The 26,466-nt window shown below is 40.4% G+C and overlaps 1 protein-coding gene across 1 annotated transcript; it reads left to right on the top strand.

The window, feature by feature from the left end:
- Positions 1 to 1,240: 1,240 nt before the first annotated feature.
- On the top strand, positions 1,241 to 25,979 carry LOC115798080 (actin-binding LIM protein 1-like). Its single transcript, XM_030754773.1, has 20 exons — positions 1,241 to 1,652; positions 8,425 to 8,568; positions 9,901 to 10,084; positions 10,199 to 10,308; positions 11,291 to 11,417; positions 11,589 to 11,682; positions 12,183 to 12,270; positions 12,481 to 12,539; positions 16,065 to 16,142; positions 16,923 to 17,105; positions 18,588 to 18,608; positions 18,751 to 18,880; positions 19,031 to 19,120; positions 20,008 to 20,055; positions 20,222 to 20,286; positions 20,494 to 20,539; positions 20,645 to 20,652; positions 20,906 to 20,980; positions 22,959 to 23,039; positions 23,305 to 25,979. The coding sequence occupies exons 1-20, from the start codon at positions 1,337 to 1,339 to the stop codon at positions 23,416 to 23,418; spliced, it is 2,061 nt and encodes a 686-aa protein (XP_030610633.1). The 5' UTR covers positions 1,241 to 1,336; the 3' UTR covers positions 23,419 to 25,979.
- The last annotated feature ends 487 nt before the right edge of the window (positions 25,980 to 26,466 follow it).

Genomic DNA, 26,466 nt, shown 5'->3' with positions numbered 1-26,466 from the left:
TTGACCTTTCATTCTGGTGAATTTTTAATATCTAAATACATAGTGAGCGTGTCACCGTGGCCACTTGGGGGAGGACAGCAAGATAACAGTACTTCAAATCACATCCATCAAACTGTCAGCAGCTATAAGAATGTGGCCTTGATTAAAATAGCTGCAGATAAATAGCAGCACACCCACTTTAAGTCTTTAAGGTGTTCGCAGATTTCCCTCATGCCTCTTAATTCTGGACCTACTACTAGTTTTTATATTAGTGTGCATTTTTTTTAATCGATTGCTATTCAATCATAGTACAAGTACAGGTATTTCTGTACTCTTTTATTTATGACATCAACACTACAAAATAAAATGTGAAGCAAATTCTAATGCAAAAGTGTTTTTAAAACTGCTTCTGTCTTTTGATTTTTGATTTATTAAAGTATCAAATGTAACGAGATTAAATCACTTATAAGCAAGTCTGCACCTTCACATTAATAAATAGCATTTAGAGGTTATTCTTTTACAAGAAAACCAATGTTATTGATGACAAAAATGATGGTACTGTCCTGGATAAATGCACATCACAACACCTGTTCTGTGACACCATGAGTAAGGTGGGTTTTCACACTGATGCTGATCCCTGTATCATCATTTTATTGCTTTTCCCATTATTAACTTAAGAGCTGTGACACAAAGGGAAGGTGCTCTTCACAGTGTTTTCATGCAAGTTGAAAGAAATGGCAAGTCATCCTATAGTCCCATTAAAAATAATGTGAACATTAAAATTTGAAGTTAAAAATTAAAACACTTGAAACAAGTGTTGTGTGTGTGTGTGTGTGTGTGTGTGTGTGTGTGTGTGTGTGTGTGTGTGTGTGTGTGTGTGTGTGTGTGTGTGTGTGTGTGTGTGTGTCCAGCTGTCCTTCTATTAAGTCACAATCCAGCCAACCATCAAACAGACTGACTTGTACAGACACAGTGGGCCTTTATACTGAAGCTTAAAACAGCATGATAGTAACTCCAGGTGTAATTGGATGATATACGTGGGCAGCTCATAATCTTCTTAAAAGACTGTCCCCATCCAGGAGAAAGATGCACTTCAAATGATGTCAAGTCAAAGTTACTAAAACAGAGAGAAGGTTACCTGAAAGAGACTTCCTAGAGCTGAGATCCTCTGTTACTGTGAGGATCAACCCTAAAAATATACCTCACCTAAGCTTCTTAAGGGGCCCGCAGTGGAAGTTAGTCTGTGACTATTTGATGGATAGCACACACACATACATGCTGACTCACTCACAAATTCTTGGAAAGCTACTTAATACTTGACTTTCAAAACAAGGCTTGACATCTTCATATTTGCTTTATGGTTTCTAACCTGCGGTCAGTCTGCAGCATGAACTGTTTGGCTGAAAGTCTCGACAGCATGAGCATATCGAGCCTTCTTAACCTCAGCAGCCTCGGCAAGATCTGCGGCTCCAGTCACAGCAATGATATGGTAGTTTTGGACCGGGTGAAGAGGAAGAACTCTGTCAGGCGCATGTCAATAATTGAAGATGGCCAACTCGCAGAGGTTCTCTACCTGATTCCAAAGCAGTCCATAATGGAGCAGCTACCGTTCCTCAACCCTAACGACTACATTCTGTGTGAAAAGCTGGCAGGTATACCTGCGGAGTTGTCAGGTAATAATTCATTTACTTCATTAGGTGTTTGCTGTTGGCGTTATCTTTTGGGTAATAAGCTGCTGACTTGATATTCCACTCAAGTTTATACAGTTTATATTTTAAAAAGTGCTTAGAAATTGTTTCATATGAGAAAAACTTCATTTTCCAAGAGGCAAAAGGCAAAAAACACATTACAGTGTCTTTTAACTTGTCAAGGTCTACTGACCTCTCATCATGATGGACTACAACTGGTAGTTTTTCTTTGCCAGCATACAAAGGATTTGTTTGACAGCTCTCACTGGATTGAGCAACACTCAGATTCATAGATCATCAGTTAGTAAGTACAAGTTATTTGGATGTGTCACCACTTTGCCAAGATCTGGAAAAAGACCCAAACTGTCACCCTCAGATTAGAGGAAATTGGTTTGGATGTTTAAGAACAACCCACTGACACTTTTAATCACAATCTTAGCCAGTATTTCCTGTTAGGTCCATAGGTTTTTGGAAAAGGATCATCATCATCAATTGCAATAACTGTTTAGGAATTACAGCCATTTTCATTTCCATTTTCCCTCATAACCAAGTGGCCGAGAACTCAACCCTACAGAGCACGCCTTTCAGTTATTAAATATAAAACTGAATATAGAAATACCCACAAACAAGCTGAAGGGGGCTGCAGCAGAGACCTGGTGGAGCACCACGACAGAGGAAACACAGCATTCAGTGATGTACAGGAGTTAAAGAAGATCAAGACTTATTCGCAACTCGATTGTTAGTGTTAGCACCTTATCTGTCACGCAGCAACACAATAGTGAATCACCCATTAGCTAAACATGCATGCATCGAAACCCTCAGGAAGGTTCAATCCCAGAACCTTATTGGGACCTTCATCTGGCAGTCGCAGCCACTGCGACCGGGTGGTGCCTTTAAAAACAACATCACGTAATCCTGATATATGATTTTCTTCATCAGTTATATAACGCACAGCATAGTTTTTGTGATTTTCCTCTGAAAGAAAACTCTGACACTAATACTCCAGAATAACACACAACTATATCAGTATTACATTTCAGAGAAACAATTACATCATCGCAGTGCGCTCAGGTTCAAATACTCCCCCTCTCAGTATGGATGAGGTCATGGATCATAAGCACTAGAGAATTTAATAGCTGTCCTCTTTCATAGACACACACACACGCACGCACGCACACACACACACACGCACACACATTCCTGGCCTCTGTGTTTTGGGACCACCCCTTTCTCTTGGACCAGCAGTCCAGTTAGTTCATCTCCTCACTCACGTCATGAACTCCAGCACAGAAGAACAAAAACCATGAAACAGAAAGGTAGACTTTTTCAAGTGTGTGTGACTGTGTGTGTGTGTGTGTGTTAACAAAAATAGGCTATACTTTTTCTTGTGCACATTTGTGGCTTTCTTTAAATATTTATGGGGTTTTTAGCGATTGCTATTTTTGTCTAAGTCAAAGTGGGATCCAGTATGACACTGTTGGCTGTGGCAGTGACATATATGTTCCAACACCTGCATATATGTCAGATTGACATTGTGTCTGCTTGTTTTTACTTTTGCTGGAACACACAGTGTAAAAACACTGGTGTGTGAATTTTGAAATCAATCATCAGTTTATACTATACCTATTGGCAACTGCAGGTTACGATCCTTTCTCTAGACAGTAAATTCGGTGTTTAAAATTGTGTTTGCCAAGTGGGGAAAAGTGCGAGCACAGCTGTTACAACAAATGTAGAGCAGGGCGTTGGGAAAGAACAGCATGTGATTTTGGAAATACCTCTGAATTAAGCACTGATTATCCCATTGTGCAGCACCAAGTAATACGCATATGTTCTCCTGTGACTAAAACGTGGAGGTGACTGTCAGAGTGACTGTCTTGCACGGCAATAACAGGAATAATTTGAACTCATTTACCTAAATAGGCAGTTGTTGGGATAAAATTCTCTTTCCTCATGCTGCTCTGCTCCTACTGAACTATAGTAGTAATTTGAATGGTTACTTTGATTTTACATCTTAGTTTAGTTGTAAATGTTTCTGAATCACAGCCTGGGTGCTTTTATAAATCCTCCAAAAATCAAGTTGAGTGCTTTTAAATATATCAGTTTTCATGATATTTCAGTATTCGTGATCTGTTGCCCACAATAATGATGACATTATCACGACACGATGAGAGACTTTAATTTAGTGTACATCACAATATCTCGAATGTGGGAGAAAAAAAAAAAACATAAAAAAATGCAAAAGCAGATATCATGTGAAAATTGTGGTTGTTTTATCACTTTTTACTTTTAAGAATGTGTCACTTGTTTTTATGTAAATCTCTGACCTAAGGCAAAAACAGAGTTTGTATAATTCCAATGAGCTTATAAGTCAATATTTGGTATGATTACCTTCATCCTTCAGCACAGCCTGAACTACCTTACGCAGCTTTCATTTCATGTTCAGGAATAGTTCTCCAGGCTTCTTGAAGGACATTCAAAGCTCTTCTTTGGATGTTGGCTGCCTTTTGTTCTACTTTCTGTCAAGATGATCCCACGCTGCTTTTTTTATTTATTTATTTATTTTTATCCAGGTATGCTTTTACTGTACTGGCAGTGTGTTTGGGATCATTGTCATGCTGACAAATGAAGGTGTTGCCAATCAGACTCTTTCCAGATGGTATTGCTTGGAGGGTCAAAATCTGATGGTACTTTTTGAATCTTGAAAAGATCTCCAACAACATTGACTGAAATGTGGCTCTAAAACATGACAAAGCCTCCACCATGTTTTACAGGCTGTTGTAGAAACTCCTGGCCAGCTCTGTACATATTGAGGACAATTTGAACCAAAAGTTTCAAATTTGGATTCATCACTCTATCAGACCTGTTGCCACTGATTTTCAGTCCAGTTCTTGTGTAATTTGGCGTACCTCAGCCTTTTCTCAAGTGTTTCTCTTTCTTAAGAATGGCTTTTTCACCCTTTCACTTCTGATGAGGCTTCAGTGAACAGTACATGGATCAACTGAAGGTTCAGATGCATCTCTCAGGTCTTGTGTCAGGTCTTTGCTGGCTTTATTTCCTATTTCTTCAGGACATGACTTTCAGATTCTTTCATGTGCCGTAGACAGTGTTTTAGTCCTGCCACTTCTTTTGTCACACAGCTGCACATTTTACTGCGATATGACAAGTTTTCAGCTAATAGCTCTTTGGAAATGACCGTGTTGGCGCAAAAAATAATATTTTGTGTCTGTCAAACTGTGTTTACTTTGGTATTTTTTCATAGCTTCAACTAAAGAAATATGAACAAATTAAGTGTTTTTGTGAGAGGGTGCTAGTAACATAGTGACTAAAGATACAATTTAAAATTGGTTCTTTTCTAAGTTGTCTGTTATGCATAGACACACCTTGAGTTAGGTGCCTTTTTACAGGTCAGTGTTAAGTGGCTTAACACTGAAAATGGTCAGGTGCAAGGACTAGACTGACAGTGAGTGAAAAAGCAACCAATGTCCAAAGAAAAACTTTGAAAGACCTTAAGAAAGCCTGGAGAACTATTGCTCAAGACCACTTTAGAAATGGCAAGAAAGTCTAGCTGCTTGGAAGCAAAATATAAAGAAATGAAGGGTGACTCAAGACTTTTGCACAGTACTGTATATTTTATATTAAAAAAACTTTAATGCCAGGCATCATGGTCACCCGGATGAAGTCCAGAAGCTGAAATGTATTTGTCTCACAATAGAGTTGTTTTTTTTTATCGTAAAAGAATTGCCAAAGTTTTCACCTTCTCACGACCTTTCCTGTCTGCATTCACGCGTATATAAAAAATAAGCATACCTAAAATAGATACTCCCATACTCCTCACACACACACACACTCCCGCAGATACAGATTTTCATAGCTGAAGCTAGTGCGCCGTGTGATTAGCTGTTCGGCTCGGGTTTCTCTCCATTTGCTGTCTTTCTAAATCTACCATTTGCTAATACTTGACACCATATCAGCTTCACATTCTAGGAGAGATCAAGAAAGAGTGGGAAGCTATTAAAAATCTTTCCATCTGAGGACTCCGATCATTTTTAAGTTTTACCATTCATACAAAATCAATCTACAACTAAAAGCGCACAAAAGGGTGCATACATCCTGTGCAGGGTGATACCACACACTGTGAGATAGTAGAGCAAGGCTTGATTATCTTCATCACTTAGTTGCCAACAAAAGCAAAACTTGAAAGTATTTCTGAGCTCATGACGAGTGGATTGCATAAATTTGTGTTGGCAGAACATCTCTGTCATTAACAAATATCTGAGGCGCTCTGGGACAAAGACCTGTTTCAATAATTGTTAGAGTCCCATGCTCTAATTGATGGGCTGCATTCCAACTAGGATCATCCCGTCTGCTCTAAAACTGTAGATGTTGTTTACATGTAGAGATGGTAGAGTTCCAGGCTTTTTCACGACTGCAGTGCCGAATTACGGACACTTAACCACGGTGTTTTTCGAACTGTACGATGAGCCTTTGAGATAGTCCCTGAATGTTGCGCTGCATGCTTGTTGCCATAGTAAGAAATCTCTCCTGTTGTGGGGCAGACTGGGGCCACATACCAGTGGTGCTTGACTCACTTCTGTAGCATTCATGACCCCTTCAAAAAAAAAAAAACCCAAATTTCACCTTCAAATGTGCAAAAATCTTTCTGTTTGAAACAAACAAGTTTAGACCCTTCTCATATATGTTAGTGTGAGATATATTTCCCATTTGTGAATTGAACCAGTATGTGTGTGTCCACGCACGGGATGCCAGACTGCTCTTAACACAACACATTCTTTTCTGTCTCTCTCTCCTTAGATAATCACATTAAGGATGTTTCAAGTGACTGTGATTAGATTGTGCAGGCATGCTGCTGCTGCCATGCAAACATGAAAGATATAGAGAGAGAAAGAATGGGGTTATTTCTATTATCCAAAGCTTCATACTAAAATATAAAACAAGATTGCTGCTCTTGTAGATTATTCCTGTATTCCTGTATTCCTGTTCTACCATTAAACTGTTAAACTTTCCACAGAAAAACCTGTTTTGTGCTGTTATCTGACTTTTGCGAGGTAGTATTCACCTGGCCTACAGCCTGTGTGTATGTGTATGTGTGTTTGAGCCAAAACACAGCACACCATTATGCATTAAGTACAACCCCAGTTCCCAAAATGTTGGGGCGGCATGTCCCAATCTCATAAACCCTTAAATGTACCATTTTAAGAAAAACATTAGCTCGTTTTGAATTTGACGGCAACAACACGTCTCAAAAACGTTGGGACAGAGTCATGTTTACTACTGTGTAGCATTCCCTCTTCTTTTAACAACAGTCCATTTTAATTGAAATTTGGCGCAGCGAAGACAGCATTGTTTCTGGATCATGTTCACATATGTCTTCTTCATTGCACGACAGAGCTTTAACCTGCATTTCTGGGTGGCACGGCAAACTGTGTCCACAGACAGTGATTAATGAAAGTGTTCCTGAGCTCACGCAGTGATTTCAGTGACAGGATCGTGCCTGTTTTTAGTGCAGCGCCACCTGAGGGTCCGAAGATCACAGGCACCCAGTATTGACTTTCGGCCTTGTGAGATTTCTCCAGACTTTCTGAATCTTTTGATGATATTTTGTACTGTAGATGAGGAGATATTCAAAGTGATACCAGTTTTATGTTGAAGAACATTATTTTGACATTATCACGCAATTTTACTCTTTTTGTTTCGAATCATGTTACTGACTTGTTGTCAGTTAGCCTAACTGGTTACTAAATGCTCCTCCAGCTGTTTTGTTTCAGTCCCACTTACTTTTCCAACCTTTTGTTGGCCTTGTCCCAACTTTTTTAAGACACTTTGCTGCTATTAAATTCTAAACAAGCTAATACTTTTCATAAAATTGTGAAATATTGCAGTTTAAATATTTGATATGTTTTCTATGTTCTACTGTAAATAAAATATGGGTTTGTGGGGTTTGCTAATCATTGTATTCTGTTTTTATTTACATTTTAGCATCCAGAGTTTTTTAGAACTGGGGTTATACATACCTCTCAGTTATGTAAACGCTTAAATGACTGTTTGACAGGATTAATGTTCATATAAGCTGTTCAGGAAAAGCAGGATAAGCTCCTCCTATGGATCAAAAAATGATCTTACAGTAACTTTGTGTATTATAAAATGCAGTGTAAGTTGGTTTTCACTGCTGGCCTGCATACATTTTCTTACTGCATGCCATGCATTGATATGTAGGGCAAAGTGAGACATTTTGTGTTTTAATAAGCTGGCTGCATGACTCTAGGGACTTAGGTCCAAGCCAGTGGTTCTGAAACTGTGGGAGGGGGGGCCCTGTTGAGGCACAGAAACACTCCTGTGGGCTTATTAGAAAATTGGGAGCATGCTAAGTTCAATTCAGCTCAGTTTTATTTTACTTATATAGCGCCAAATCGCAATAACAGTTGCCTTAAGGTGCTTTATATTGTAAGTAAAGACCCTATAAACCCCTCAGGGAGGGGCAGTCATCTGCTATGACCAGTTGGGTGTGAGGGGAGGGAGACAGGACAAAAGACATGTTGTGGAAGTGGCTGAAGATCTTCAGATTGTTTAAAGTCTCTGGAATTTTCCCTGCAGGAGAAAAGATCACTGCAGTAGAACTAGACTATTTTTTTTTTCTATTTTTTTGTGTCAATTTTGCACAGCTAGATGATGTGTACAATATACAATTAATAGGCTGGTCAAGACTTAACTGATTGATTTATATCTTCTGTTCTTGTAGTATTACATACCCAGGATAGCTGCCAGCCCTGCCCTCCAGCAGGGAAGAAGGTCATCAGGTGCTTCAGATGTGGGCAGTCATGCAGAGGAGAGGTGCTACGGGTTCAGAGCAGCCACTTCCACATGAAGTGTTTTACATGCAAAGGTGAGTGTTGTTGAGATGTTGTTGCAAGGAAACCACTTTGGAGAAAGTGTGATTGTCCCCTAATGCAGCACTCGAGTTTTAGGCTAACAGAGGCATCAGTTTATAACAATGTTCCTGATTATAATGGCTTTGTTTAGTATGACAGTGATACACTGAAGGTTCACAGTTTTCCTGAGGACAACAGGTCAGTATTTCTGCAGGCTGTTGTGAGAACCTCCTGGGTTGTCAGATGGTCAATCGGTGGCGTTACTCTGCTTCGTGGAAAACACCCAGCACTTCCTCCGCAAGCAATTGTCCACACTAATAGGCTCTGACAAGCTTCTCTTGTTGTTGTCCTTTCATGTCATTGTGGCAATGTTTACAGCACAGGGCAAACAAAGAGACTTTCAGAGAAGAGAAGCTTGTGGTATGGAAAAAGCAGAGGGGATGAATCAATATTTGACTGTCAGAAATGTTTCAAAAATACAGAACATTTTAACAGTAATTTAAAAGTTACAATACAATGTTTCTGTGACTGTTACTCAATCTTTCCTTTTTGTGTCGGTGGCTTGTGTCTGCCCATAACTCATCCAAGCATCCAAGCACTCATCAAAGCTCAGAATTGAAGGCACTCGATTTTTACATTCTGCGCCATATAAGTTATTTGTAGGCATTTGTAAGTTTCTATCGCTAAAAAAAAAAAAAAATCCCCTGCTTTGACCATGGGAAGGGGAACATGTTCAAATCTAAAATAGTAGAATTTCAGATGGAACTTGTTTACATTGCTAGTGAGTAACAGGAGGGCAGGAATAGAGCAGCATTAGTCTGTCCTTGACATTGTGTGCGTTCTGCTGAGCTGAGCTCAGCAGGACAGGTTGGATGTTTCAGTATCAAATGACTGTGAACACACAGACAGACAACTTGATATATTGTCTGTAACCTGTCACAAAGCTAGTCACGCACTATGTAGACAGATGTGTATATACACCTAAATGCACAATAACCACATAAACAGTTTAGAAAGCCTGAAGAATCAGAGGTTTAGGAACCCCAAAGAGCATTTATTTGATACTTTATTAACCTCCTACTGTGACAACAACCTGAAAAAAGATGCACTTTACATTAGCTATGGTCCAAAAATGAGCTGTTTTTCATGAAAGAAATGTCTGCTATGACTAAAAGATGAATGGGTGAGAGTCTCTACATAGAACTGTTGGGCTGGTAATAATTATCTGTGGGTTTATTACTAGCTTTCATATCATTAACTTGTAGCAGTCTGTTAATATAAAACATTATAACACTGATCAGTGTGGCTTTATCTCCCTCTCTCTGTATGAATGCGTCTTTGTCCAGTATGTGGCTGTGACTTAGCCCAGAGTGGCTTCTTCATGAGGAACAGGGACTACCTCTGCCCACTTGACTTCCAGCGACTTCACGGCACACCTTGCAACAGCTGTGGAGAATTTGTGGAGGGAGAGGTGGTCACAGTCTTGGGGAAGACCTACCACCCAGCCTGCTTTGCTTGCGCCATTTGCAAGTAATTAAACAAAAAAAAAAAAAAAAAAAGATATATGGACAGTTTTAGTTATGCATACATGTTTTACAACAGAGAATTGTGTGGCGTGTGTGTATCTTTTACTCGGTTTCTCAGACAGCCCTTTACTGCTGGGGATTGTGTCACCTTCAGTGGAAAAGACTGCCTCTGTCAGCGCTGTATGAAACCTGTGTCTCCAGCTCCAGATGCCACCAGCTACTCCAGTAGTGAGTGTATTTTTGTATACTCTCTGAGCACAGTTCATGTAAAAATATATTTAAAATAATACATATCAAAGATTTTCATCCTCTGCAGTTCTAAGACAGTGGATTATACACTGAAAACTGGCCAGCTGTGGTTTCTCTGCCAGCTGCCTGTTTATTTGGTTCATCCTGTCCTTGAGAGTCATTCAAGGGCAACATCTGCCTGCAAATAGGAAGTTCAAGTCTTTTCGCTTATTGCACGTGGCACGCCTGACTATCCTGTGCTTCTGTAGACTGAACTGAATGATGAAATTATTTTGAGATCATTCATGAGAAATTTGTATGTCACTGGGGGAAAGACATCATGACTCTGTAAGAAGATTGATTGTAAGCCTTACCTGTGGCTGGATAATGCCACCTTTCTCATCACGAATGACGGCTACACGGAGTTCTTAAGTCCAAACTAATATCCTCCTGCTGCTGCAGTGGATTTGTTTACAACCCTTTAAGTTGAATTTACTTCATAAATCCAGTCATCCTATTGTGGACCTGCCAGTATGAAGTAAGAGATACAGTATAACTTAACTCTTTACCTCAACCTGACCGTATCTATCTAGTGATTGTAGATAAATAAGGGATAAATAGAGGATTCAGACTCACAAAGCCTTTGGATTAAGAGGGCTTATTTGCAGGAGTGTACAGAAAGGTGCTTCTTATTCATGGCAGAGATACAACAAGGTATTCTTCAGAGATTTTGGTCCTTATTGAACTGCTTATCAACAGTTTCTAACTTAGCCCATCAGGCACCAACAACCATGTCATCTTCAAAGTCACCTTTCTTCCCCATTATGATGCTCAGTTTGAACTTTAGCATTTTGTCTTCACCATGTCTACATGCCTCAACGCACCGAGTTGCTGCCATGTGATTGGGTGATTAGATATTGCATTAATGAGCAGTTGAACAGGTGCATCACCAGTGAGTGTAAATACGTATGTGCGTTTTCAGATTGTGCTGGCTGTGGCAGAGACATCAAGAATGGACAGGCTCTATTAGCTCTGGGTGGCCAGTGGCACCTAGGCTGCTTCAAGTGCAAAACCTGCAGGAAAGTGCTGAGTGGAGAATATATCAGCAAGTAAATATACATTTCTCATTCATGCATTCACTTATTTAGTATCCTTTGTCTTCCTCTTCCTTAATTTCATACTTGTAAATTCACTATGATATGAGGAATACTATTAAAATAATGTGCTAAAAAGGAAAACAACTACTACATATGTAAGAGTATGTCATGTGGATCTTTCAGGGATGGAGTTCCCTACTGCGAGAGAGACTACCAGATTCAGTTTGGGGTAAAATGTGAAGCATGTCAGAGGTTTATAACTGGAAAAGTCCTGGAGGTAAGACAGATATGCTTTCAGTGAAGAGTCTTACTCCTGTTTTCATCTAAATTTGGTTTCTCTTTCTATTACAGTAAATTTTATGACCAACCCGACTCTCAAAAGCTAAAACCTGTTAACTTCCTCTCTGTGGAAGAAATCACTACAAATCCTGGTTGTGATTACTCATTTCCTCAGTGTTCATGCAACTTCATTCTCTGGAGCTTTGTATGTGCCGCCACTTTTTCTGCTGCTAGAAAGGCCTAATCTGCAAGTGTTTTGAATGTTATCTGCCTATTTAATAGCTATTATCATTTGTTAGCACTCCTAACAAGTAGCCTCCTTCAGAGACAACCAGCCTCAAGGCTGTTATCACCTCATTTAGCTGGTGGCCAAACTGCATTGCTGGACAGATATAACCTGACGAAATGTAATGTGATTTCTGCAGCTGTTCATTTTATGCAGTTCTTGTATGCATGCAGTCTGTTGGGCACCTTTGTCTTTCTCGTTATCTGACTTAGGCTGGGGACAGACGTTATCACCCCAGCTGTGCAAGATGCAGCCGATGTGACAGAACATTCACAGAAGGAGAAGAAATGTATGTGCAAGGTCAGTTTGTGAATATAACCGGTCTTTAAATATACAGTGTTCATTCATGGTGAAGAAGCATTTTTGGTCTTTGATAAATGCATAAGTACAAAGAGCTCTTTCTTAAAAGCAGCAAAATGCTTCTCCTTTTTTCTTTTTTGCTCTTTAAGATCTTATATACCAGTATTTGTTGGTAACAGGTGTATAAGTTAACTGTCCTTTCTTTCATAGGATCAATGATTTGGCACCCAGATTGCAGAGAAACCAGCAGAATGGAGGACAGTTACAGGGTAAGATTTATTTAATTTATAATTAAACATGTTAGAGGCAGCAGGAGGATTCCCCCTATAATTATCCAAAACAAGCTGAAGAAATTTAGCTTCTGGAATTTCTTTTACAAATGTTGAAGTTGTTGCGTCACATAGTAAAGACCTTCTGCAGCTGTACAATGTGGTTTCTTTAAACAATGTATTTCTTCCCAGGTCAGAAGACCAAAAACGCCCTGTCTTGATTTCTTTTTCCCTCCACGTGAACGGAAGGTTAATATTGTGAGCAGGTCTGCTGTTTGCAGTGAGCAGGCTGTGATCTCAGTATTTGAGATTACCGCCACGTGCTTGTTTCACATGTAATATGACTGACACTTTGCTCATTTGGCTGGTCAATAAGAGCTTGCCTTTGATTGATTCACAGTCCAAGATTTCCCTTAAACAACTGATTTTTACATTGCTGAATGATTAGGAAGAGCTTTAATAAGTTAGTGCTATTGTATGAACTTTGCTGGCAGTGTTGCATGCATGTACTATGCACATGTGCACCTTTTCATTATCAGTGATTGTTTCAGCTACTTACCTGACTGAAATTAGTACAAAATTTCTTAATTATCCATCCATCATCCATCCATCCATCCATCCATCCATCCATCCATCCATCCTTATCCGGGCTGGTTTGCAGGGGCAACAGCCTAAGCAGAGAAGCCCAGACTTCTCTCTCTTCAGCCACCTCCTCTAGTTCATCTGGGGGAACACCAAGGCATTCCCAGGCCAGCCAAGCAATATAATCTCTCCAGCATGTCCTGGGTCTGCCACAGGGCCTCCTCCCAGTAGGACATGCTCCGAACACCTCACCCAAGAAGCGCCCAGGAGGCAACCTTCTCAGATGCCTTAACCACCTCAGCTGGTTCCTTTTGATGTGGAGGAGTAGCGGCTCTACTCTGAGCCCCTCCTGAATGACTGCACTCCTCACCCTATCTCTAAGGACAGCCACCCTTTCGAGAAAGCTAATTTCTGACACTTGTATCCGTGCTCTTCTTCTTTCGGTCACTACCCAAAGCTCATGTCCATAGGTGAGGGTAGGGAGGTAGATTGACATAAATTGACAGCTTTGCTTTCAACTCTCTCTTTACTATGATGGACCGGTGCAACATCCACATCACTGCAAACGCAGCTCCAATCCCTCTGTCAATCTCCTGTGCCCTTCTCCCCTCTCCTGTCACTCGTGAACAAAATACTTAAACTCCTCCACTTGGGGGGAGCACTCCTCCTTTTTCCAGCTGAGGACCATGGTCTCAGACTTAGAGCTGTTAATTTTCATATTGGCCGCTTCTCACCCAGCTGCGAACAGTTCAAGTGTGAGCTGGAGACCACCACCTGATGAAGCAAACAGGACCGTTGAATGCCTTCTCCAAGTCCACAAAACACATGTAGACTGGATGGGAAAACTCCCATGCACACTCGAATAACCTCGAGAGGATGACGAGCTGGTCCAGCATTCCATGAACAGGATGAAAACTGCATTGTTCTTCTTGAATCTAAGGTTTGACTAACGAACACACCTTCCTTTCCAGCACTCATCCCGGGGAGGCTGGGGAATATGATCCCCCGATAGTTGAACACACACTTCGGTCCCCCTTCTTCAAGATGGGGACCACCACCCCAGTCTGCCAGTGCAGTGGCACCACCTCAGATCTCCATGTGATCTTGCAGAGGTGTGCCAACCAAGACAGCCCTACAACATTCAGTGCCTTCAGGACCTCAGGGTGATTCTCGTCCACCCCGGGGGGGCTCTGCCACCAAAGAGTTGTTTAACCACCTCAGTGACCTCACCAACAGTGATGGACAAGTCATCCCCCTCATTGCCAGACTTTGCTTCTTTTACAGAAGGCGTGTTAGTGGTATTAAGGAGGTCCTCAAAGTATTCCTTCCACTGCCTCATTATATCCTCAGTTGAACTCAGAAGTGCCCCCACCTGCAATATACACTATGTGAGTAGAGCACCACTTTCCAATCTTGAGTTTCCTGATGAATTACCAAAATCGCCTTTTTTTTTTCCCACAGCCTCACTGAACTCCTCCCACACCTGAGTTTTTGCTTCGGCCACTGCCTGAGCCACATTCCACTTGGCCTGCCGGTATCTGTCGCCTGCCTCCAGAGTCTCACAGGCTAGCCAAGCCCAAATGGACTCCATCTTCAGCTTGATGGCACCCTTCACTTCCGGTGTCCACCATCTGGTTTAGGGATCACCACCGCGACAGGCACCAACCAGCTTGCAGCTGCACCTCTGTGCAGCAGCCTCAACAATGGCAGTGTGAATCATGGTCCATTTGGACCCAATGTGCTCAGCCTCTCTCGGAATGCTGTTGAAGTTCTGCCGGAGATAGGAGTTGAAGATCTCTGCCAGGCGTTCCCAGCACACCCTCACTGTATGTTTAGGTGCGCCAGGTCTGGCCAGCATCCTCCCCTGCCACCTGATCCATCTCACCACCTGGTGGTGATCAGTTGACAGCTCAGCTCCTCTCTTCACCCGACTGTAGATCTGATGATCTGATTGCAAAGTCAATCACTGACCTGTGACATTGGGTGTCCTGGTGCCACGTGCACTTGTGGACATCCTTATGTTTGAACATGGTGTTCATTATGGACAAACTGTGGTTTGCACAGAAGTCCAATAACAAAACACCATTCGGGTTCAGATCAAGCAGGCTGTTCCTCCCAGTCATGCCCCTCCACAGGTCTCACTGTTGTTGCCCCCATGAGCGGTGAAGTCTCCCAGTAGGACGATGGAGTTTGGAACATCCTTGAGCACTCCACCCAGCAACTCTAAGAAAGCTGGGTATTCGTCCTTTGGCACATAAGCGCAAATGACAATCAAGGCCCATTCCCCAGCCCAAAGGCGTAGGGAAGCTACCCTTTTGTCCATCAGTGAAAATTCCGACGTACAGGCAGTAAGCCGAGCGGATACAAGAATACCCACCCAAGCTCACTGACTGTCACCGAGGGCAACTCCAGAGTCTAGCACCTCCCCGGGAGACTGGCTTCAGAGCTCAGGCCATGCATTGAGGTGAACCCAACTAGATCTAGCTGGTATCTCTCAACCTCACACACTAGCTTAGGCTCCGTCCCCACCAGTGAGGTGACATTCCATGTTCGAATAGCCAGCCTCGAAAGCTGGGGATCGGTCCGCCAGGGCCTCTGCCCTTGGCCGCCACTCAACACATATTGCACCCAACCCCTACGATGCCTTGTGCTGGTGGTGGGCCTATAGGAGGATGGGTTCATAGTTCCTGGAATCCCTTGTACACACAAACCCCTCCACCACTATAAGGTGGTGATTCACGGAGGAGATTTCATAATTAATTACAGTTAATATTTCTACTGTACACTGTGTGTGCCATGCATTGTAGTGCAGAAATAAAAGCTGGTTGTGTGTGCATGTAAAGCCATGTGAAAGGACACAGTAGATAGCAAAAAAAGCATTGTTTCTGAGGTAGCTGTTTCTGTGTTGGCCAAATGAATACAGTTGTTTTTTTCCTTTCACAGCACACAAGATCATCATCTGAAAGCTCCTGTTCCAGGCCGGGCTCGTGCACTCCTGGCAGCCCAGGTCGAACCATCTGTGTAAGTTCACGTTTGCTTCGATGGTGCATGATTCACCATGGGTTGATCTGTGTTTCATTTATCCTTTATTTATACAGGGGAGTCGCATGGACAGAGGTTCTCCCTTGCAAAATAATTCATATTGACGTGAAATGTGGAGGAACATTTAGGAAAATAGATCATTAAAATCAGTAACATAATTTGGCAAACTTTACCTTGACTGATCGGAACTAGTTTCATGGTGCTTGTTAGTCAAAATGTAATTTCAGCTGTCGTTGAATGATGAAGACTCTCAATGCATTCATAATTCTATTGAGAAAATCAGGGTTTGAATGCATTTAGACTGACATTGATTACAAAAAATGATACTTTCAGTATAATGTGTTTCCTCCACCCAGCTTCTTATCATTCATCATTGTGTTAAGAAATGAAATAAACTTTACTCCCATCAAAACACATTAGAATATAGGCCAAAAAACGGCCTCTGCAATACATAAAAGCCTGGAAATAATTTCGCATTCTGAAACTGAAACATTGGATTTCATAATAGAATCAGCTCACCTCATGTGCCAAAATCATGGGATTAAAGTTTAATTCCTTCCTGAATGATGTAATAAGACACCTTTGACCCTTCCCAAGACCTAATCTGTTGTGTCTGCTCCTCTCCTCTCCTCTCCTCTCCTCTCCTCTCCTCTCCTCTCCTCTCCTCTCCTCTCCTCTCCTCTCCTCTCCTCTCCTCTCCTCTCCTCTCCTCTCCTCTCCTCTCCTCTCCTCTCCTCTCCTCTCCTCTCCTGCTCCCAGGCCAAAGTAGATAATGAGATCATTGATTACAGAGACTTAGCAGCAATTCCCAGAGTCAAGGCTATATACGATATAGAGCATCCTGATAAGATATCCTATAAGTCTGTCAATGACAACTCTTCTACTTTGGATGAGAAAGGAAACACACAAGACAGCCAAAGAGTCCAAAAAAGTCCTGCAGAGGTAACTTCATCTGAAGCTCTGACTTATGTCAAATGACATGTTTGTGTGTCATTGTTTTGGTGGATTTTCTTGATTTTATTTATGAGTTTAACCAAGTAAAGTCTTGTTTCTCTTGTTCTTGTGTTTAGTTGTACGTAGTCCAGAACACACAAACATCAAAAAAGAGGGACAGATCACCCCAAAATCAAAAATACATGCTGTTGCTCTGGAATGTAGAGCTAGTTATCTATTTAGACTGTTTCACTGTTCTAAGGGAAGGGATGCTGTGGAGGCTGATGCTCATGACAGTGATCTGATGACACAATTATAAAGTCGATCATCGACCTGTGATATTGTGTGTCCTGGTGCCACGTGCACTTATGGGCATCCTTATGTTCGAACATAGTGTTCGTCATGGACAAACTGTGGTTTGCACAGAAGTCCAATAACAAAACACATTTCGGGTTCAGATCAGGTAGGCTGTTCCTCCCAGTAATGCCCCTCCAGGTCTCACTGTCATTGCCCACTTGAGCATTGAAGTCTCCCAGTAGGACGATGGCGTCACTGCATGGAGCGCCCTCCAGCACCCCGTCCAGCGACTCCAAGAAGGCTGGGTACTCTGAACTGTTATTTGGTGCATAAGGACAAACAACAGTCAGGACCTGTTCCCCGGACCAAAGTTGCAGGGAAACAACCCTCTCGTCACTGAGGGCAACTCCAGACTAGAACAGAGTCCAGCCCCTTTCCAGGAGACTGGTTCCAGAACCGAGGCTATGTGATGAGGTGAGCCTGACTATATCTAGCCAGTATCTCGCAACCTCATGCACTGGTTCAGGCTCCTTCCCCACCAGAGAGGTGACATTACATGTCTGAATAGCCAGCCTCGATAGCTGGGGACTGGTCCGCCAGGGCGTCTGCCCTACCACCCGACACAGTTTGCACCCGACCCTGTGGGTGGTGGGCCTACAGGAAGGTATTTATTGAATTTTTCAAATGTATGTTGGTGCTTTGAGCACCACAACGCGAGAGGCATTTAGCTTCATTGTACTGAAGAGAAAGCAACCATGTCTACAGCCAGTATCACCAAAACTTGGCAGCTCACATCAAAACAATCTAGATGGATAAATAGCACCACAGACCAGAGGAAAAACATGTATATTTTTCTGCTGAATTTTTCCTTTAATTGTTTTTTGAAGCAAGAGGCTTGAATTTCTATATTAGCAACATCTTAGCTCAGATCGTTTCAAATATGCAGCATACTTACTTGTATAAGTATGCTGGCAGTTGTTCGTGATCACTGCCAGTCTGACCCTTACTTGGAATAACCTGCCAAAACTACCTTTTTTAATCATTCTTTTATTTGCAACCTTTTATATGTCTGCCTTTGTGTAAAAATCTAACAACTCCAGGTTTAGTGATTTTTGTTGTGTTACCTTCTAACTGTCACTGACTACATGATTCAGTTAATGCACTGATTTTTCTTCTTTCTTTTGCCTGATTTAGTCACCAGGAATCAAAACTGAGGTAAAGAGCAGTTTTATCAACTTTAATCAGAACAGACCCAAAGAAATACAATGAAATCTGGCCAACCAGGGTATGAACCAGACCCCCCTTTTAAATCTGTTCATTTTGCATTCTGTTCTGGTTTTGTGTCTTCTCTTTTCAGGAGAGTTTTGAAATAAGAACCCCCATACCAAAATCTACAAGCCAAGGAGCTTTTGGACTTCATGCAATGTACAATCGTCATAGCTACACTCCAACTCTATCCAGATCACCACAACACTTCCACCGACCAGGTGAGATACGCACACAAAAAGCATCCCAACACTTTCTTTTTTTTTTTTTTTAAGATATGAGACCTATCCTCTGTTCACCTTTTCTCTGTTTTACCACCATCCCTCCTTACCACCACAACTCCTCCTGTCTGCACTTCCTGAAATCCAAAGAGTTGCCTCTTTCTTCGTCTTTATTCTGTGGCAACACTGATACTTCCCCCACTTCTCTTTTATGTCACACCTTTCCCTCTGAAAGCAAAGGTAAGACCCCTGCTTTTGTGCCACTCTCTTTAACCCTTCTCCCCTCCTGCATGTTCCATTACATTGTGTATTTCTTGTTATTTTTGTTCTATCATTTAGTGCAAATGTGCAAGAATAAAGTCTGAAACACCCAATAACTACCAACAAACTAGCTGGAACTAGCACACATACAGCATTATGGCAGTGAGATTTGGTTCACTTGATTCTTTGAAGCACTGTGCCACCTAGTGGTTAAAGTTCAGAGAGATTGACAGATTTACTTGGCACAGAACTTAAATTCTGCCAGTGTTATTTCATTATTTAAAAAATGGCTTTCACTGATTAGATAAATAATAAATATTTCTGTGCCTCTTTTCAACTTTACAACTTCCCGTACAGTCGTGGTTATTTATAGCATCCGTGTGCCTTTGGGTAAAGTTTATCATATGACAGCCTTTGATCAGTCATCACTGGTTTGTGTTTCTGAAGTCTGTGTCTGAAGATTACAGACTAGTAACTGAATAGTGAGGGGAGTGCAGCTTTATTTAGATAAACTCTTTATTAGCCAGCTGGTGGATTCTTGCTGTGAGGTGACAGCAAATGACAGAAATCTCTTATGCCTGATACTTGACAATGAATGGAATTAAACTGGATTTAGGAAATTAGTTTTACACATTCTCATGCCTGAAATGTTCCCCGGCACTGAAAGTATATATTTTTTTCAGTTTTGAGTAAGACCCAGGTGTAAGGCTGCCCCTCAATGATATCTGTTTTAAACACTGAGAATGAAAGAGGATTAGCTTGACAACCACCTTCCAGAGACATGCATTTATACTGATCTAATGTTTCCACTGTGTAATATTTAAGAATGAATTATCTGTTAAAGCTGCATTCTTTTCTGACAGCAGATGAAAGCTTCAATATGTACAGGAGGGCCCCGATTTATAAACAGCAAGGTACAGTATTCAGACTTGATATAGAGAAAGCTTGAAGCAGTAAAAATTACATTTAAATCTTAAGTTATGTTGATCTAAAGAATATATCGGTGTCTTTGTCATTTAATCTAATCTAATCTTTAATCTAGTCGTCTCATCATGAGCTTATCTGTCTTCTTTCACATAGATCCAAATTCCTCGACATACCCAGCGTCGTCTTTGACTGGATATGGTCGGAACAGCCTTAGTCCGGTAGGAGACACATTACTAAAGCTTAGATCTCACACTGGAAACATTGCATAAGCCTATTAAATACCGTTCTTCTAATTGGTGAATTAATCAGGTACACATTTTGATGTAGCTCTGTTTTTATTGGATAGTTGCAGGAGCTATATAAACACTTGAGAAAAGCTTTCAGCATTAATTCTGTGAAAACTTTTTGTTCATGTCTTTTCTAAGCCACAGCCAGCTGATTTCTCCCACTACCATGATGACAGATGCAGAGGTATGCGTGCAGACAAATGCAGTTAATTATTACTATTTTAACCAATAGTAAAAAATGTTTTAAATTAATTACATGCTGTTTGTGATTTACTCTTTGTTCTTTCAGACTTCAGGGTATGTGAGAGTAACTGAATGGCGTTTACCCATACTCGAGTAACTCTGGTCATGGTTCCCTGTTTGGTTTGTGGAATGTTTTTTGAAGTACTCACCTAACCTCACTGTGTGAATATATCTTCATTAACTCATATATTGTTACATAACCTGCTCCTTAATCAGCTTTACTTGCATTTATCTGGAAGCAATCTGCAAGTGTGTAATCATCAGGTCACGATATTTTCCGATTGCATGTGTTTGCTTCATTTTGTAGCTCATCTATGACCATCAGTATCCATTAACACAAATGGAGAGAGGAGTGTCTATGCCTAATTTGTTGGAAGCAAAAGCAAGTATTTGTTTTCATATAATTTGTCCTTTTACTTCTATTTTTTCTGAGAAACTGTAGGAGCATTTTAATGCAAAGACTTAACACCCAAAACTCAGGAAGCACACCCTTTGTCAGTTCTAAGGTTTTATATATCAGGACAATTAAAAGAAAAAAAAATCATCTGGCTCCAAACCAGGTCTTAAAATTATGTAAATACAGCCTCAGAAAACTAAACCAAGTACAGCCCATGATTCAGTAGCTTGTAGAACCACCTTTAGCAGCTTTAGCTTGAAGTAATCATTTTCTGTATGACTCTCATCATTGTGGAGAAATTTTGGCCCACTTTTTTTTTTTTTGCAATGTTGCTTTAGTTCATAGATGATTGTGGGCATTTGTTTAAGCACAGCTCTCCTAAGGTTCCATCACAGCGTTTCAATCAGGTTGAGGTCTGGACTTGGGCTGTTGCAGCACTTTGATTCTTTTCTTTTTCAGTCATTCTGTTGTAGATTTGCTGCTGTGCTTGGCATCATTGTCAGTTGCATGACCCAGCTTTGGCTCACATTTGACTCTTGAATACTTTGGTATACAGAGGAGTTCATGGTCGACTCAATAACTGCAGGGTGCTCAGGCCCTGTGGCTGCAAAACAAGTCCAAATCATCCTTGTGCTTGTACAGTTGGTATGAGGTGCTGACATGCTGTCTTTGGTTTTCACCAAATGTGCCACTGTGCATTGTGGCCAGACATCTCTACTTTGGTCTCGTCTATCCAAAGAACATTGTTCCACAAGTCTTGTGGTTTAGTCAGGTGGAACTTTCTAAACACAGCTCAGGTTTGCAGAGAAGTGGCTTTCTCCTGGCAAATCTTCCAAACAAGCCATGCTTGTTCAGTCTTTTTCTAATTCTGGGGTCATAAACTTTAACATTAAACATGCTAACTGAGGCCTGTAGAGTCTGACATGTAGCTCTTTGGTTTTCTGTACTTTCTCTGAGCATTGCACTGTCTGACCTTGGGGTGAATTTACTGGGACATCCACTCCTGGGATGATTGGCAACTCTCTTGAATGTTTTCCACTTGTAATTAATCTTCCTCATTGTAGAATGATAGAATTCAAACTGAAAATGGTCTTATAACCCTTCCCAGACTGATGGACAACAAAAATGGCTTCTTTAAGATCATTGCTGATGTCTCTCCTCCTTGTTAACACACACCTGAATGCTCCAGACCAGCAAACTGCCAATTATCAGCACCTGGCTGATGATGATTTTTGTTTTAATGATGTCCTCATACATAAAACCTTGCAGTTGAAAGAGGCTGTATTTTCTTTTACCATGACTGCATACTTATGCTATATAACAATACATAGAAGACTGCAGAACATTATCAGTTTTATTAGTACGTGTGAGAGTCTTTTCACAAAGGATAAAAGAAGCATCACTGTACACCTGCCATTCCCAAACTTTAACCTGCATTGGCCCATTTTCAAAGTCTGATCGTCACATGAGCCTAAGATGAAGTATTCCTTTCTTTGTGCTTCTTTTGCTTTTCATCTGATTTTCATGTTGAGAAAAATTCTCTACTAACAGCTTAACCACTTCTACCTGGCAGCCACTGCTCTGCTTTATGCCACTGATAAGATCAGGATTCAAAAACTGTATTTTTTTTTTAAATACGTGCACATTTTTTAATGTAAATATTTCCCCTCAAATTTAAACAAAATTAAAAATGTTTTTATTATTCTTACTATTATTATGATTATTATTATTTGTTCATTGTAAATTTCTTTTCACTGCCCAACTACAGTACTATCACAACCCACCAGGGGTGGCGCTGTGCATACTTTGGGAGTCAGCTGTGCAGTGGTTTTATACTTCTGTAGATTGGCGTGGCGCATGACTGTATTACACTGATCTCAATAGAGTGGAGCTATAGGCTGTGTTTAGGCAGATTAATCTTATCAAGCATTCTTGACTGATCTTTTATTTATTTTTTGTTAAGGTCTATCCATATGAAATGCTCATAGTGAGCAACAGAGGACGAGTGAAGCTTCCCAAGGATATTGACAGAACAAGACTTGAGGTATATTTGAGATATTTTCTTCTTTCTTTTGTTTAGATAGATGCAGTATATTGCACAGCTTGTATAAAAGTAAAAAAAAACTACACATAACATAACTGAAACTCTTCCTTGAACACAGCATGTGTCGCTGCTGATAGGGTTTCCTGAAAGACGAGAACATGTTTCAGTTAAATGTTCTGATTGAGTTTTATTTTAGATTATAAAAATATCAGAGATAATTACTCTGCAGCTTCATCCACAGTAACATTTTACTTTATTTTTGCAGCGCCACCTATCCCCAGAATCATTCTTCCAGATCTTTGGCATGGCTATTCAAGAATTTGACAGACTTCCACTTTGGAAACGCAATGACATGAAGAAGAAGGCAGATCTTTTCTAATGCATGGCTTATTCTGTGAATATGCAGTACAAGTTCGTGTAAATCTTTGTTTATTCCTATGTATTTGGCACATAAATCTGACATTTTCCCCCTAAGAACAGGACAGACCATAATTATCCTGGGACACCTTATTGTTGTCGCCCCCTTTTGTGTCATTGTAGGTTATTGTAAAGAGTAATAAGCTAGTTAACATTATAATCTCCAAGAACATGAACATAAACTTAACTTTATTTATTATTATTTGTATTTCAAAAGCCAGCCCTGTATTCCCTGGAATCCCTGTATTTATACTGAACAATTCAGCTGTATAGTTTATGCCCATTTGTCTTAAAAGAGATCCATCCATCCATCCATCCATCCATCCATCGATTCTCTTCCACTTATCCTGTTCAGGGTCGTGGTGGGGGCTATTTGCAACACCATATATTTTTTTATTCCTGGACTCTGCTATACTAGCTATTTATGATTATTTAGACTTTTAAAATCTTCCTTTCCCTCTTCTGTAAGACAACTTTCTTCCAACTGGCTGTGCCTCAGCTTTACACTCATAGATATTACTGCTTCTATTATTTTAAACTTTGGCCTTGTTGCACCATTGTAAATACACGTAACACTATAAGGACAAAAGTATAGTTTTTGAATTCAGATGTTTTCAGTCTTTTTACAAACAGTTGTGAGAGAATGGGTCACTGAATTTGAGTGTGGTACTGTAATAGGATTTTGCAACAAGTCAGTTTGTGACTGGATATTCAACAATCAGCTGCAAGTGGTATTATTGCAAAAAGTTCCAAACCTCCTTTGGCATTGACATCAGCAAAAAAGCCGTGTGCTGGGAGCTTCATAGCAGAGCAGCACTCCTGTAGGTGTAATTTGTAATGTGGCCAGCTCCTTTTGTCCATATCGTATATGACAGAAAATAGAGAAATTGTGTAATAGGTTCTCTTTAATTGCAACAAGTATCTTTTAGTATTTTTAGAGGGTTAAAAACATCAAGACAAAAAGCAAAGTGCATCCTGTTTCAAGCTGACATTTGATGTTGAATATTTGAACAATTACCAAGAAGACAATATTTCTCTTACCTGAGCTTGAACAACCTGATCTGAAATACATAATAATAGAAATGCACTGCTGGTATCTTTGTAAACTTGTGGCCAGTGTGCCAGATTACTAAAATAATGATTTTGGTTTATGTTCAGTGACAACAACGGCAAGATGAGGGTTAGGCACTTGCTACACAAACATAAGAACAAAAGAAATCTTATCAGTGTTGTTCTACATGCCTTCTCATAAATCCGGTGTTTAGAGATTGCCTTTGTGGCTGAGTAATACTACCTCTTAATGGATAACAGTCCAAGGATATCAAATGCTTCACTAAACGCTGGATTCATCTTCAAAACAAAATAATGTTGTGTTTTCATTATTCATTGGATGCTTAGTTTGTAGTTTTCTGGATACGCAGGAGCATGGTGACTGAAATGAAGTAAAGGAATAATTACAATGACTGAACACAGATTTTTTTTTGCTTTAAATTTCACCCAGACTCAGCTGTAATAAACCCCATTATATGTGCTCATCTACAATCCTGCCACTTCTAGCTGCCTAAATGAAATTACACACGTCTAACAAGCACAGATTTGCATTTCCAAGATAAACAAAGCACACAGTTCCCTACACTAATCTCTTTCTTTCTCCAAGTTACAAACATCAACAACAACAAAAAAAAACCCCAACATCAAATTGCACCTCAAAACGCAGCAAGATGGAACAACTCACATATTTTCTGTCCTAAGTTCAGAGTTTTTTCCAATCTGGAGCACGAGCTTGGAATCTGAAAAACATGCAGCACTTCGCTTTCAAGTGCACTTCAAAGAACCTGACGGTGATGACAGACATTCGTGCTCTGGCTTTCTCTTCTCTACAGAGATGTCTTCATAGTTACTACACTTTCTTCTTTTGTATGCAAATAGCAAACACTTTCCTATCCTCCTGTTAAAATTAGGACACACAAAGGCCGGCTTAAATAAACCGCAGCAGTGAAGAACACAAGCAAAATACAACCCAAGGCTGTCATTGTTTCCGCACTCGCTACAATTACTTTAAATAACATCTTTCTAAAATTCTCTAGGTGCAATAACTATAGTAGCAAGGATGTTCTAATGTGACTGAGGGCAGTTTTGGATAAACCAAGCAGCTTGTTTGAAGAAGAGCACAATTCCCTGACTTCACCTTCTCTTCTGTCTTACACATTTCATTTGATCTGACTCTGACATATTTGTACAAGGTGTTGCACTCTAGCCATTTGACATTCAAGACCAACAGATGGTGCTCTGGAGTCTATTTAAGATTACTCTCTGTTTAAAATAAGAACACCTGCCAGACTTTAAGTTGTATTTGTGCTGTGGATTTGAGACATTTATTTCATTTTACTTTTTGCATGTATCTTTTAAAACACCATAAACAAGCCATGGCAGCAGCTTGAAAGTTGCATTATGGCCCCTTCCTGTGTAAATATTAGACTATATAAACCCCACTAATTAAACAAATGTAAATAATGTAATCATATTAAATTGTGATATTAATATATTAGTTACAGGCTTTGCTTCTGTGTTGTGTTAAGAGCAATACATAACATTTGATGTGACGTGTTAAATGTGTTTTTTTTTTCAGTTTTTTTCTATTAATCACATTAATAGTAATTATTAGGAAATGCGCAGAATGCTTTAGACTTTACTTTCATCAGAGGTAAAAACCAACACGCATTACCCATGATTAATTAGAAAATGAATGTTGAACAACTTAACATGCAGTGTTTCCATGCTGGTAGGATAATAGAATAATATTGAACCGAATATACCCTCCAATCTGGGGTTTTAGCTCATACTGAAAACAACATTTTAGCACAGGAAATTTCAGTAACATCAGAGTTTTTGTTCGGAAGTTAATAGGGCCCTTTAAATACCACCTAGCTTGAGGGGAAAATATTAGAGCTTGGAAAGGTTTTCCATTGGACCACGAAAGAAACTGACTAAAGTTATGGGCGTGTCCACT

Source organism: Archocentrus centrarchus, chromosome 19 (genome assembly GCF_007364275.1).
Source record: "Archocentrus centrarchus isolate MPI-CPG fArcCen1 chromosome 19, fArcCen1, whole genome shotgun sequence".
NCBI lineage: Eukaryota > Metazoa > Chordata > Actinopteri > Cichliformes > Cichlidae > Archocentrus > Archocentrus centrarchus.
This window is presented reverse-complemented; position numbering and strand designations above follow the sequence as displayed.